General features: G+C 28.8%; 1 protein-coding gene across 4 annotated transcripts; it reads left to right on the top strand.

Annotated features, from left to right (window-relative positions):
* The first annotated feature begins 148 nt into the window (after positions 1 to 148).
* Positions 149 to 12981, top strand: LOC107436367 (Cyclin-dependent kinase 7). 4 transcript variants are annotated; one of them, XM_016048059.3, is made up of 3 exons: positions 149 to 411; positions 10328 to 10419; positions 11834 to 12981. In XM_016048059.3, the coding sequence occupies exon 3, from the start codon at positions 11850 to 11852 to the stop codon at positions 12882 to 12884; it is 1035 nt and encodes a 344-aa protein (XP_015903545.1). In that variant the 5' UTR covers positions 149 to 411; positions 10328 to 10419; positions 11834 to 11849; the 3' UTR covers positions 12885 to 12981. The 4 variants fall into 4 exon arrangements, with proteins under 4 accessions (XP_015903545.1, XP_015903547.1, XP_015903548.1 ...); XM_016048061.3 differs by lacking the exons at positions 10328 to 10419; positions 11834 to 12981 and adding an exon at positions 504 to 1893; XM_016048062.3 differs by lacking the exons at positions 10328 to 10419; positions 11834 to 12981 and adding an exon at positions 489 to 1893 and having other exon boundaries at positions 250 to 411.
* The last annotated feature ends 535 nt before the right edge of the window (positions 12982 to 13516 follow it).

The raw sequence follows: 13516 nt of genomic DNA, 5'->3' as shown, positions 1-13516 counted from the left end.
TTATTATTTTCGATAACAATATAATTTTTATGATTTTTAGCAAACAGAATGATATCCATTTATGCATTTAATATTAAAATTGCTAAATTTTAATCGATTAGCACTTTTTATCGATTTTTACTTATTCTGGTGGCCAGGGCTTTTTATCGACTCGAATTTTAACACTTTTAAATCTGCTCAAAAAGAGTTTTTTCAGTTTTCATTTTTTTGAATTTTAACATAAATGTCTTTTAAGACTCCAAACAGTTCATTCCGAATTTTAAGAACATGATTTTGAACTAAAACCCCCCCAAAAAATCTCGGAAGTACTGAATCCAATTTTTCTGTGTTTGTATTGTTGTTTTCTTTCGTATTGCAAAACATTTGATTCTGCTGGAGAAATTATTGTCACAATTACTTAAATCGTGAAAGGTTAGTATTTATTGGGTTTTTTGTACCTCTTTATTTCGGCAAAAGTAAATTTGGGTAGGTAAATATTCTCAAACAAGCTTTTTCTCTTAAAGCATGACAACTCTGGATGATAAATTATTGGGTGAGAAAACACACTACTATTGCAGTAGCAGTGAAGATGAAGGTAATGATGATGATTCCGACGATTTATCGCACGCTAAAGAACCACAACCTAAATTCATTCCTTCTCAGAACCTTGACAAATGGGAGGGTTCATCAACAAACACCGGTCCAAAAGGTGTCATTAAAGATTGGCAAAGATATAAACAGTTGGAAACAGAACGCCGAGAAGAACAAGAGCAAGAAAAATTAGCTCTTATGAAAAAAATGTCATTAACTTGCCAATCTGCTAAAGATGAAGAAAATGAAAAACAACAACATGAAGATGTGGATGCTGAACTACGAGAGCTTTTAGATGATAAAATCTTGGAAGAATTCAAACAAATGCACATGTTACAGATGATGGAACAGCACGGTGGGCAGTCAAAGTATGGATCTGTTTTTGAAATCAAAACTGGTGAAGAGTATCTGGATGCTGTTGATCGTGCTGATAAAACTACCACTGTTGTCATCTATATATACAATAACGGTGATAAAAGTTGCAAGCTGATGTATGAATGTTTTCATGAACTTGCTGCTGAATATCCAGAGGTGAAGTTTTGTTGTGTAGAGGTTACTGTAGCAGGACTGAGTAGACATTTTGAGCGTAGAGGTGTGCCTGCAATATTAATTTATAAAAATGGGGGTCTTATGGGTAATTTTATTCGTGTGACAGATGAATTGGGTGATGAATTTGTGACTTCAGATATAGAGAATTACTTGTTGGAGCATGGCATGCTTCCAGATCATAGTTTAATTTTTTCATCATTAAGAAAAGCTCAGAATGCAGAACAATCTGATTCTGAATAATCATTTTATCTTCTTGCACAAGCAGAATAAATGTGCAAATTTAACTCTTAATTCAATTGAGAGTGTTCTGAATTGCTACTGTCTTTATAATGTAAACAAGCATTAATTATACAGTTTAAACTATGAACCAGATTGTTAAAAAGTTTGCACAGACTTTTTGAATCATACAGTTCATAGTTTACATGTTTATCGGATCATAAAATTAGCTTTTTGCTTTAAAATTAGCATGTGGTATATTTTGCAACAAAAAAAATTGCTATTACGCATTAATATTTTAAAAGAAAAATAAAGAATTTAGAAAATTTTAGTTATGTTATGTTTTTCTCTCATTCATTTGTAAAAGTAATTTTTCAATTCAATGATTTCTTTTGGCCGATAACTTCTTAAAGAAATGTTTTGCTTTAATGAAGAAACATTTTTTTTTTTAGTTTCGATACTATTTCAACTAATGGGGATTAGTTTTATCAAAATTAGATTTATTTAGACAAAATTGCAATTCTAAAGAGAAATGACATGATGTGAGAAACAAGCAATTTTCTCGATTTAATTGATGAGAAGCTCACAAATTTGTCAAAATTTCATCCTTTTTAAAATCCAGTATTTTGTATTTCTTTACAACCATATTCATAAGGATTTAAATATGCATAAAACTGTACAAGGTTTACATAATATTTTATGTAATATTTATATTAAGGAGGGGCCAGCATTTTAGCTGTAGAATTTGTAATGCCTTCAAAGTAGCCACATAGCATTAAAAATGGAATTCTTTTTCCTAATTATTTAAATAATCATGCACCTACAATTTAAGTTACTAATGGCTGCAGTGCAAAATCTTTTTTTTTTTTTTTTTGAATAATGTACCAATATTTATTTATATTTGATCAAATTTTATAATAATAATGTATTAAGCTGCATATATTTATACTAAATTTGAGTTTTAAGAATTTTAATCTATTAAAATTTTTAATTATGTGAAGGTATGTGTCTCATAAGCTTTAAGAATCCTTATTAACATTGTTCCTGTTTGATCTAAAAAATTTTACCATTTGTCATGGTGGCTTTTCTGCATTTTTAAAATAATTTTTGGTTAATCAAATTATTTGATTAAATTGTTTGTTTTATTTATCTATTTGTTTTTTAAAGTACAAAAAGTAACTGTATTAGTTTATTTTTTCTTTATTTTTCGAATAAATGTCCCAGAGTTTCAAAAGTTAAAGTCAAAAAAAAATTTCATTTTATAACCGTCATTGAATAGCTGACCCAATATTTTGGGTTTACAACTACTAATGTTCAATTCAGTAGCCTTGTAATTTTGAACCCAATCCAAAAGATAAAACAAGGGAACTCCTGAATCAAGTATTGGAGAAATTTGCCTTTTGTGGCGAACTTTTGATGAAACTAATCAGCATTTGCCTTACATATAGAGGAAAACCTCCCACTGTTAGCCTGACGGTAAGGGCTCTAACCCATGATCCGTTTACCTATTAGGATATTTTCTGTCAGCATTGTGAAGCAGCATGCACAGATTTCGTATCAACCAGCCATTGCCGAGATTCGAACCCGGTTCCCCTCATTCGAAGGCGAACGCTTTGTCCCCTGAGCCATCATGGCTCCAAACTAAGGATTGAACAAAATATATAAAGGTAATTCAAATTTTTATTGAATATAAAATAACTAGCTGCAGGAGAATAAAGCTACCATTTGTTATTAGGCCAAATGTAACTTGTGAAAAAACAATAATAATACTTTTAATTTTTAGATTTTGTTCTTTCATAGTCCTAGATTTGCGTTTAAAGTATTCTTATGTATTCAAGGCAATCATATTCTACGTAGTTCAATTTACGATATCATTTTGGTAATCCAGGCTCAATTTTAAATGATGTTTGTGTTTAATTTTATGAATTATTTTACGGGAAATTTTTTCTCATAACTAATTACAATCCTAACAAATTGTTAACAGATCTCAAACAAATCCTAAAAATTTTATTAGTTTTTAAAAGATGTGAAATATTTGTTGGAAAATGTGTAGATGTAGATTTGTTTGGTGGATTTATTGATTTTTCATTTAAAGTTGAATGTCATCTATAGAAAGGTAACTTTTCTGTGTTTTAAGTAGGTAATATGTACAATAACAAATTTTGAACTGCCAATATGTAAATATTTGTTTAGCTGTTTTTTTTTCTCCTTTATTAAGCAGGGGCGATTGTAATTCGGGTTTTTCGTTACATCCCTCCATGTCTAGATACCAGTAGCAAGGCATGTGATTTTTTCGTAGAATTGTGCGCATCTCAAGGCCATTGTTTTGCGGACTTCCACTAATCAAAACTTATAATACAACCAAATTTTCGCCACAGTTTTAAAGTTAAGAGTAAGAATTAAGTTCTACAATTTTGAAATCTTCGCTGAATCGCGTTAACGAGATGTTTTCAAACACGTAACTCTTCCTCAATTATAATTTTTGATTTTAATGATTGAATTTACACCAGAATCTTCTAATATCGAGATTCATATTCACGAGATTTTAATATCTAACATCGATTTTCGTATTTAACTAATTTAAAAGTTATTCATTGTAAATCGCAGTCATGTGATTTAAAAATCAAACATCGCAATTCATATTCACGCGATTTTAATATCTAACATTGACTTTCCTATTTAACTAATTTAAAAGTTATTCATTGTGAATTGCAGTCATGAGGATTTAAAAATCAAACATTGTGATTCATATTCAAGCAGGTTTAAAATCCGACGTCGCTTTTCCTATTCACTGGATCTAAAAATCATGTGCATCGCGATTCGTATTTACACGATTCAAAACTCCAATAATGCGCTTATTTGTATTTAAGCGTTCTTAAAATCCAATATCATGATTCATGTAAGAACTACATTTTTTCTTAAATTAGATACTATAAAAGTGGGATATTCTTTATTGATAAGTAATTTAATTATAAAATAATTGTATTAACTATGAATAGATGAATTGATATCTTATAGAGTTTTTACACTTAAAATTTTCAGGGTTTTACAGTTTGTGTCACAATTATCCCTGATTAATTTGTCCTCTTGTATAAAAAGACCATAAGAGTGTTGTAATAGGTCAACTTACATCGGTGCCCTTGTATTATATATATTTCAGTAACAGAAGGTTACTATTCCTGAATTAATTTATGTTTACAAAAATGCTACAGTCAAACAAAGATTTTATTTTATACTTCGTAAATAATGTGCAGATAAAAAAAAATTGCATTATAATATTTATGTTAATTAGTCCGCAAATTTACCTCTTTAATTTGCGACTGTTCACTCTCCTGTGATAACATTCATTATGTTTAAAACATAATTTGCGATACAATTATCTTGAACAGAAATGTGTATATAGTTAGAAATTTTCCACCTTTATAATCAGAAAGAATAGTTTGTCTTAGTTATTTTGTAACATTTCTTATTTCTGGTATATTTAGATAAGAGACTTGGAGATTCATTATATTTTAATGATTTATATGACATAAATCTCCTGGCTTTTTCATATGTATTGTCTTGTAACTTTGTTTTAATATTGCTATACTTTCATATTTCTGTTGACATTCTGTGTTATCTTGTGTTGTTAAACAAATTATTTGTGTGCTTTAAAGTGACTCTTAAAAGCTTATATGTTTATCTGTCAATTATCAGTTAGTAGGATGTATTTATTATCATTTATATACTGCTTGAATGTGAGCATTATTAAATAAAAGTCTTTGTAATTCTAGATTTCGTTTTCTTGGTTGTGTGGGTTATAAGCAGGGTTTAGAAACAGTTTAATTTTTGGAAAGAATTTTTAAAAAAATGCTGCCTTTTTTTCGATTTTTATTGACTTATTGACCTTTGCTTAATTTACTCTCTTAAAAAATAATATCTGCAGAAATAAAATATATTATTTGTATAGATAAATATAGGATTTTCTTTAATCAAAATGCTAAACAAACTTACCACGTGTCTCACAATAATAATTACACCATTGTATCTTCGGTATAATTTCTGTTGTATAGAAGTGCCAAACATTACGATTTATCCATAATTATTGCAGTTTTTTAGATCAAGTTTGCATCCTTGTGGTTGGGTAATAAAAATTATGGTTTTTTAGAATTTTTGTTATAATCAGCTTAAAAGAAACTTTTACTTAACTACCAAAAGTTTTACTTAACTACCAATTTTGTTATTTGCAGCTGATCTATAATTTTTTCCCCCTACTTCTTAATCAATTCTAAGAACAATAAAAAAAGGATTTGATAAAAACAGGAAGCAAAGAAATCTTATTGCTCCCCATTCCAGCAAGTTATTTTTAGATTCATCAAGGTTAAGGGTGTCAAAAGTTACTAGCAGATATTTCAAAAGAATAGTGTTATTTTGTTTCTTTATCCAAGTGAGGGTTTTTATGTATAAAGATCTTATGAAGTGACATCTATGTTTCATATGTACTTTTTTTTTTTTCAAGAGTTGTGAAAATCACTACTGAGTGGAGAATTTCTTCAATTTAAAAAATCATTATTAAATTAACTTTATTTTTTTCCCTCAATAACATATAAATTTATATAAAATTACAAATTTTAACTGATAAGCACAAGAAATTGTATGATAGACAGTTATTCAAAGGGGTTTAATTTATTATAAAATAATTGGCTTTTGAAAGGAAAAGTTTTAATACTACTCTGTTTTGCTGCTGGGAGGCAACTTACTCGAAGTTTGTAAAAAGATTGCTGCTCTAAAGATGGTTAAGAATTAAACACCTAAATAGTTTCTTTATGCTATTTTTTTACTGTGAAATTGAATACAGTACACTCTCGATTATCCATGCTCATTCCGGAGTCACACAAAAAATATAAAGAAACATATTAAAGATTAAAAAAGATTTTATTCATGAAGTTATAACACTACCGAATTTTTGGAAGCAATATTCGTTAGTGGATTGAAGTATATCGAATATCAGCAGCATGGTCAAAGGTAAAATTGTCTACTTTATCACGATCTTGGAGAAAGATAATATCGCTTGATGAGCAATCTTCTTCAGATGTTCAAGAAAAATATGATAACAGTATTCTCGAACAAGCAAAAGAAATCTGAGGTTTCGAAATTCTTGACGAAGAAAATTTTGAAGAAATTTCAAAGTGATGCATGTGAGCCTGACTTCCAGTATTTGACAGATGAAGACATCCTTATGTTGTTAAATCAAATAGTGATGATAGTAACTGATGCAGAAGATGTAGTAAATGAGGGAAATACAATTTCTATTTCTGCTGGTCTGTGGAAATTTTACTAGATTATATGGGAGGATTTGATTACGGTGACATTACTGCGGTTCGTAAAACATATGACGAAGACGCATTACACAATTTTTTAAAAGGAAAATTCCTAGTTGGATGTTATACAGCATGCAAATGTCAGTAATTTTTATATTTTTTGTACTGATATTTTTTCTCTAATTAAAAGAGTTTTCGGATTATCCGTGTTTTTCGATTCTCCGTGCTCCCTGTCCCGGTGATTAACCCGGATAATCGGGAGTGCACTGTATTTGAATTTAAAGAAATGAAGTAAATAGAAATTTTAGAACAAATTGTTGGTATCCTTTAAAAAGAAAATGACTTCCTGTAGGGCAACCAAAATAGGGTATCATAGTTAAATTTTGTACTTGCAAAAGCAGGGGTCTGTCCAAAGCAAATTTACTACTGTTAACGATACTTTTACAAATTCAATTTTAAGAAAAACTGTAATTTCACAAATTCAATTTTAGGAAAAACTTGAGGTAGTTTCACAAAATACTTTTAACATATTTTCGAAAAGTATTTAAATATTTTTGAAAATATTTTCTAATTTTACCATATTTTTGTGTTGATTTTTTAATATAATTTTTAAATTTCACAAATTATGTCTAAATTTTCACAAAATAGGTACCTCTCAAAAAAACCTAGACAGACACCTGAAAAGATATGCATTGTAATCTATTTTCTTTAGTCTTAATATTTAATATATTATACCCATATGTATGTTACTGATATAGTATGACCTGTCTTCTTTAAAAATTAATAATTTTACTTTCAAATGTGTAAAGCAGTTTAAATACCCTGGAATTGTTATCAGTAATGCGAATAATATAAAACTTGAAGTTAACAATAGGTTACTTATGGCTAACAAATGTTTTTATGTGTTGGGAAACCAGTTCCAAGTCAGAGTTTATCAATGTTGATACAAAAATTAGCTCGTTCATAACCTTTATTTGACCAACTGTTTTGTATGACAGCAAGTGCTGGCCATAAATAAAACTGAAAAAAAAAAAAAAATAAGTTGCTGATTTTTGTGAGAAAAATACTCCGGAAGATCTTTGGTGCAGTTAAGCAAAATGATGCCTGTAGAATGCAATATAATTATGAAATTTTCAATAAATTTAAAGAACCAGATCTTGTCAAAGGTGCCAGATTCGATGATTAGGACACCTTTTTAGATATAACTGAATAAAATTAGTGACTTTTTCAAAAATAGAAGGTACACGAAAAAGATAAAGCCCTCATACCAGGTGTGTTGAATCTGTTGAGAGAGATCTCGGAATCAACCGATGGTTATCTATTGCTCCAGAAAGAGTCAGGTCGAGGTGGCTTATGGGGACAGGCTTGGCTTGTGACTGCCTGTATCGCTGAAGAAAAAGAAAATGTGACTACAAGGCATTCTGTTGAATACATAACCAATTTATAGAATGTGACCTTTTCAATCATCGAATGTAATATTCAGTATGTCTCATCAGTTCGGAAGCATTGCACATTTTGTTAATGATGCTAAACAATATGAAAAATCACAATAATGCTTCATTGAATGAAATATTATACAGTTTTGGTTCTATAATAATAAACCTTTCTCAGTGTTGAAACACAGAATAAAAAGACCTTTAAAAAACTTTTATTTAAAAAAAAAATGCATTCTGCAGAACCTGAACAATACATTTTGATTTCACTATGTAATAAAGAGCATAAGAACTAGCACAGTATGCAGAGAAGAAAAGAAAAAGAACAATTCTAACATTTTTTTAATCATTTTTCCAAGTAGTATGACTTGAATTTTTAGAGTCGATCCTTAAATACGCTTTAACTTTAAGTTGTTTTTTTTTTTCAACAAATTTACATTCTGAACCCCAAATTATGGGGGTAGTCCTAATCTAAAATATATAGTTCCAATAGTTTTGATAATTGAAAGTTAGGTCTCCATAATAGTAATTTTACTTTTTGCGCATTTCGTCATATCTCTAAAAACTATTGAAGCCTGCCATAAAATTTTTGCACACAATCGTACAACTTTCATTTCATTTATTATATTTTTAACAATACATCAAGACCATCTACAATGAGAACTAAGGGATCTTGTTATCCTTCCTTCATGCAAAGGGAATTCAAGATCTTTCACGTGCGGTGTCATCAAAAGTAATGGTGATTTTAATCATTTCTTTGAAACTTTAAGTCAAGTGACTAATTGTCAATTGAAGCCTTTTCTTTTGGAAACACAAAAATCTCTGACACTAATTTATAAATTAATTTTCTAAGAAATATGGTTAACTTTAGGTGGCTTCTGTGGAACGAATGATTCAATGCAGACATTCTAATGGGCGCTTAAATAATATTGCATGTATGGAAAATCGAACAGGAGAGTTATTATAAAGAAAGGTTTGTTATGGGCGATCGTACTAAAAAGCTCATCCTGTTATCTATATATTTTAAGTAAAGGGCAAATTTGAGATTTTGAGTCCTAATGAAAGTATAATTAATATATAATACAATATATACATATTAAAAGGAAGCTTTTTCATCCCATTGATATGAAGTGGAAATGTGGAGGTCAGCTCAAGTGTTAGCCATTTCATCTGTTATTGTATCAGAACTAAAGTTACTTACAAGGTTAGTAACTTTGAACACAAAAGACAAGGCTAGCAACATAAAAGACAAAATTCTGAAAAACAAAAAATTTGCTTGGCCTTGTTTATATGTCTGGGAGTATTGTTGATTTTAGACACTTGTTGATTTTATAACATTAGGTTTGGCTAAAGAAATATTTATTTCTGCTTAAAGAATTTTGCCTATTTTTTTTCTTAATGCAGGCACTAATGTTCTTAGCCTCAGAAAAATGCAGGAAGTGTTGCTCACTCGATCATTACTGGTAAGCACCTGTGAACCTAAGTCATGGAGAAGAGCAACATTAATCTGCTTCAGATAACCCATTCATAGAGTGGGCCACATTCTCATATCACACAACAGAGGGAAACATCCATGCCTTAAGTGGGGTTTGAACCCAGAGCCAGTTGCTGCGCATTCGCTCAACCACCTGACTGCTGCATAGAAATTTGTCAAATTATTACTATAAAAAAAGTTTTAGGTGCAAGATTTGGCTAAATTGCAACAGTTAATTGCATGAAATATTTTGCTTGAGAAATTAAATATCAAAATCTATTTTTATGTTGAACTTTTATTTTTTTAAACATTTCTGGTGTTATTTTATTGCAGTGTGATCACATTTATTTATAAAAAAAATCTAAATTTGTTTATTGCATTAATATTCTGATAACCTGCTTAAAATATGCACAAAATTCTTATAATAAAATTTTGATAGTGTATTTAGTAGCATGTGAGAAATTAAAAATTTTATGGCAATCTTGCTTTTTGCACTATGCATTTTTTTTAATAATAATTATCAATAGTACAATAAACTAATGACAATGGGAAATACCGAATTGTAAATATTTCTTTCTTACATTCAGTAATAAATTACTTAAGTTATTTTAAGTTAATAGAAACTAATATTTAATAGAACTTAATATTTAATAAACATAATTTATTTGCTTCTGATTTATTTCCACTTATTTAATATTCTATAAGTAATGCATGTATTGTGACATTTATAGTATTAAATTTAAATTATGATTCAAAAATAATTTTTAAACTTTTTCTTCTTTTAGGTTAGATACTCTCACTAAAAGTCTTGAGTGTCATAAATATACAGGAATTTTTTTTTCTGCAGCCTGATGAATAGTTAAAACCTTGACTAGAGGTAAATACGCTCTCTTAATACTTATTTTATTTAAATATTTTTTTTAAAGAAAAAAATTTAGTCAGAAAATCATTTTATAACATCTAATTAACCTTCTCTCCGTCTAACCCATGGTACTGGTAGCAAAATTCACTTTGAATTAATATTATGTACAATTGTGGTAAATTCAAATTTACCTGCAATTTCAACAAAACAGTCAATTGAAGATTATCTATTGTAATAATTGCGCCTATTGTAGCAAAAATTTGTAAGGTTAATATAAAAATTTTGCACAAAAAAGTTAATGTTAAAAAATGTATATTACTTCAGTTAGAATTTTATACAATTACGCTTTGAAAAAAGAGAAAAAAAATCTTGATACAGTCTGAAAACAAGTGGGGGAAAATTCAAAAAATACTAACATTTTTTGTTCAATTTATTAAATTCTAATTAGTTAAAATAATGATTTTGAAAAACATTTCTAATTAACTAAATATCTGCTGACCACTATCTTAATTTCAAATTAGTATAAAAGTTTTTGGGCTGTTCAGAAATACTTAGTATATTCAAAAAGAATAATCTCAAATTGCAACTCTTACAGCAGCCTTTTTTGCATCAGATTTGAAAGCAAAAAATGTTCTCTTATTTTTTCATTTAGGACTGTAGAAAAATTATTCTCTTTCTTTGGTCTGAAATTTTTTCTAACTTCCTCACTGCCACTTTTCAGCCATTCCTCCCCCTTCTTCCCAAATTTGAAATAAAAAATAATCTGCAGCACCTAATTGCTACTCTGGTAAGTTTCTGCTACCAGGCCTGTGGATTTTATAATTTTTATTTAATTTAATTGAATTTTTAATAATTGTTTGGATGCATGCAATGCATTACTCAACAATCTAAGTTCAAGTTAGAAAAAAAATACTATATTAATTTTACTTTATCACTTTATATATTCCTGGGGAAAAAAACATTGATTTTAGAGTGGCTAATTGTTTGAAATGTTAGTAAAAATTACTAGATTAAAATGTAATTTTTATTTGTGTTGCTAGTAATTTTTATTTGTGTTGCTAGTCTTGATACTTTTGTAAGTTCTGTAAATAATAGCAATTTTTTTTTTAAATTTACTTACCCATACAAATTTTATTTAAAAAAAAAACATCTTGATTTTAGAGTACTAATAGTTTCCATTAGAAAATTGCTTCACACTGAATTATATACTAAAATGAAATTTTTTCTCTTGTAATTCTTAAGAAATTAGCTTACAATTGGATGTCCAAAATTACAACCACAAAGTTTAACTGTTACTTTCATATGCAAAATTGTTGTAATTTGCTGATAAAGTTTTTAATTATCCTCATATGGTTATGCGTTTATACATTTTTATATTATTAATTTCAAATTGTTCTATCTATAAACATTTTTTAACATATCTTTTTAGATCTGATTCAGAAAAAATGGAAGGCAAAGCTAAGCGATATGAGAAGCTCTCATTTTTAGGTGAAGGCCAGTTTGCAACTGTCTATAAGGCTAGAGATTTAGTAAATGGGGAAATAGTGGCAATTAAAAAGATTAAAGTTGGAAGCAAAGCTGAAGCAAAAGATGGAGTTAACAGAACTGCAATACGAGAAATAAAATTCCTACGAGATTTGAAACATCCCAATGTGATTGGTTTACTTAACATCATTGGTAGTAAATCAAATATTTCATTAGTGTTTGACTTTATGGACACTGACTTGGAAATAGTAATAAAGGATTCTATGATAATTCTTACTCCAAGCCATATCAAAGCTTATATGATCATGACACTTCAAGGTCTTGAATATTTACATTCAAATTGGATTTTACACAGAGATCTAAAACCAAATAATCTATTAATTAATAGTGAAGGTGTTCTAAAATTAGGTGATTTCGGTTTGGCCAAAAATTATGGATCTCCTAATAAAATATATTCTCATCAGGTTGTAACACGTTGGTACAGAGCTCCTGAGTTAATATTTGGGGCCCGTATTTACTCAACTGGGCCAGATATTTGGGCAGTTGGTTGTATTCTCGCTGAACTTCTTTTGAGAGTTCCCTTTCTACCTGGAGAAACTGATCTTGATCAATTGAGCCAAATTTTCAAAGTAATGGGCTCTCCGAATGAAGAAGATTGGCCTCATGTCTCGTCACTGCCGCATTTTGTTGAATTCAAACCTAGCCCGCCAATTCCTTTTCGAGATATATTTACTGCTGCTAGTGATGATTTAATAGTCGTTCTTTCTAAGATGCTGGCTTTAAATCCATTGAAGCGATGTACCTGTTCAGAAGCACTCAAAATGCCATACTTTAGCAATCCTCCAGCCCCAACGCCATCTCCACAACTACCCATGCCAACTGGAAATACTGTCACAACGGAAGAAATTGTAGGGGACGTTCAAAAACGAAAATTTCAAGATAGTGACATAGGTGGCACAGCTAAAAGAATCTTATTTGATGAGGATCTTACATGAATTATAAAAAATTCTATATGTAATTTTTCATTCTTTTTTTTTAAAAAAATTAGTTGCCACTATTAAAGAAGTTAATAAATGATGTTATTTAATGAAATGTTTATTTCATTTTTTATGTGTTTAATTTTTAATGGTATTTGTCTTTTAAAATGCACTCCAAAAAAACTGTAATTGTAGTTATATTCCTCTAAAATGATAAACTTAAATTAAATATTAATTAGTGCAATATTATATACTCTAGCTTCAACAAGCTGACAAAAAGTTATGGTTAAGTCACTAGAAAGATTTTAAATAATTGCTTTTAAGTTTTAATATCCTACATACACATCATAAAACTTATTAACCAAAAGATAATTTCATTGCCTTTTAACTGTCACAAATTTAAATAAATCATGAAAACACTTCAATGAGTTTTTATGCAATAAAATCCAAAATAATAAACTCTGCTAGAGTTGTGTATTAAGTGTTTAAAGCATTTTGCAAAATTTTTTATTTTAGTACCTAGTAATTTTATTACTAATTTCGTGTTTTTGATATTAAGAATTTTTTTAATTTTCTGAAATATTTAAGAAAATAATTTTTAATTTTTTTGCATGAGACATTGGTTTTATCATGTATATAAATTAATTTGT

Source organism: Parasteatoda tepidariorum, chromosome 6 (assembly GCF_043381705.1).
Source record: "Parasteatoda tepidariorum isolate YZ-2023 chromosome 6, CAS_Ptep_4.0, whole genome shotgun sequence".
Lineage (NCBI taxonomy): Eukaryota > Metazoa > Arthropoda > Arachnida > Araneae > Theridiidae > Parasteatoda > Parasteatoda tepidariorum.
This window is presented reverse-complemented; position numbering and strand designations above follow the sequence as displayed.

What these genes read in the sequence shown, in the direction of transcription:
- LOC107436367 (XM_016048059.3), top strand. Translation starts at nt 11,850, where the DNA reads ATGGAAGGCAAAGCTAAGCGATATGAGAAGCTCTCATTTTTAGGTGAA.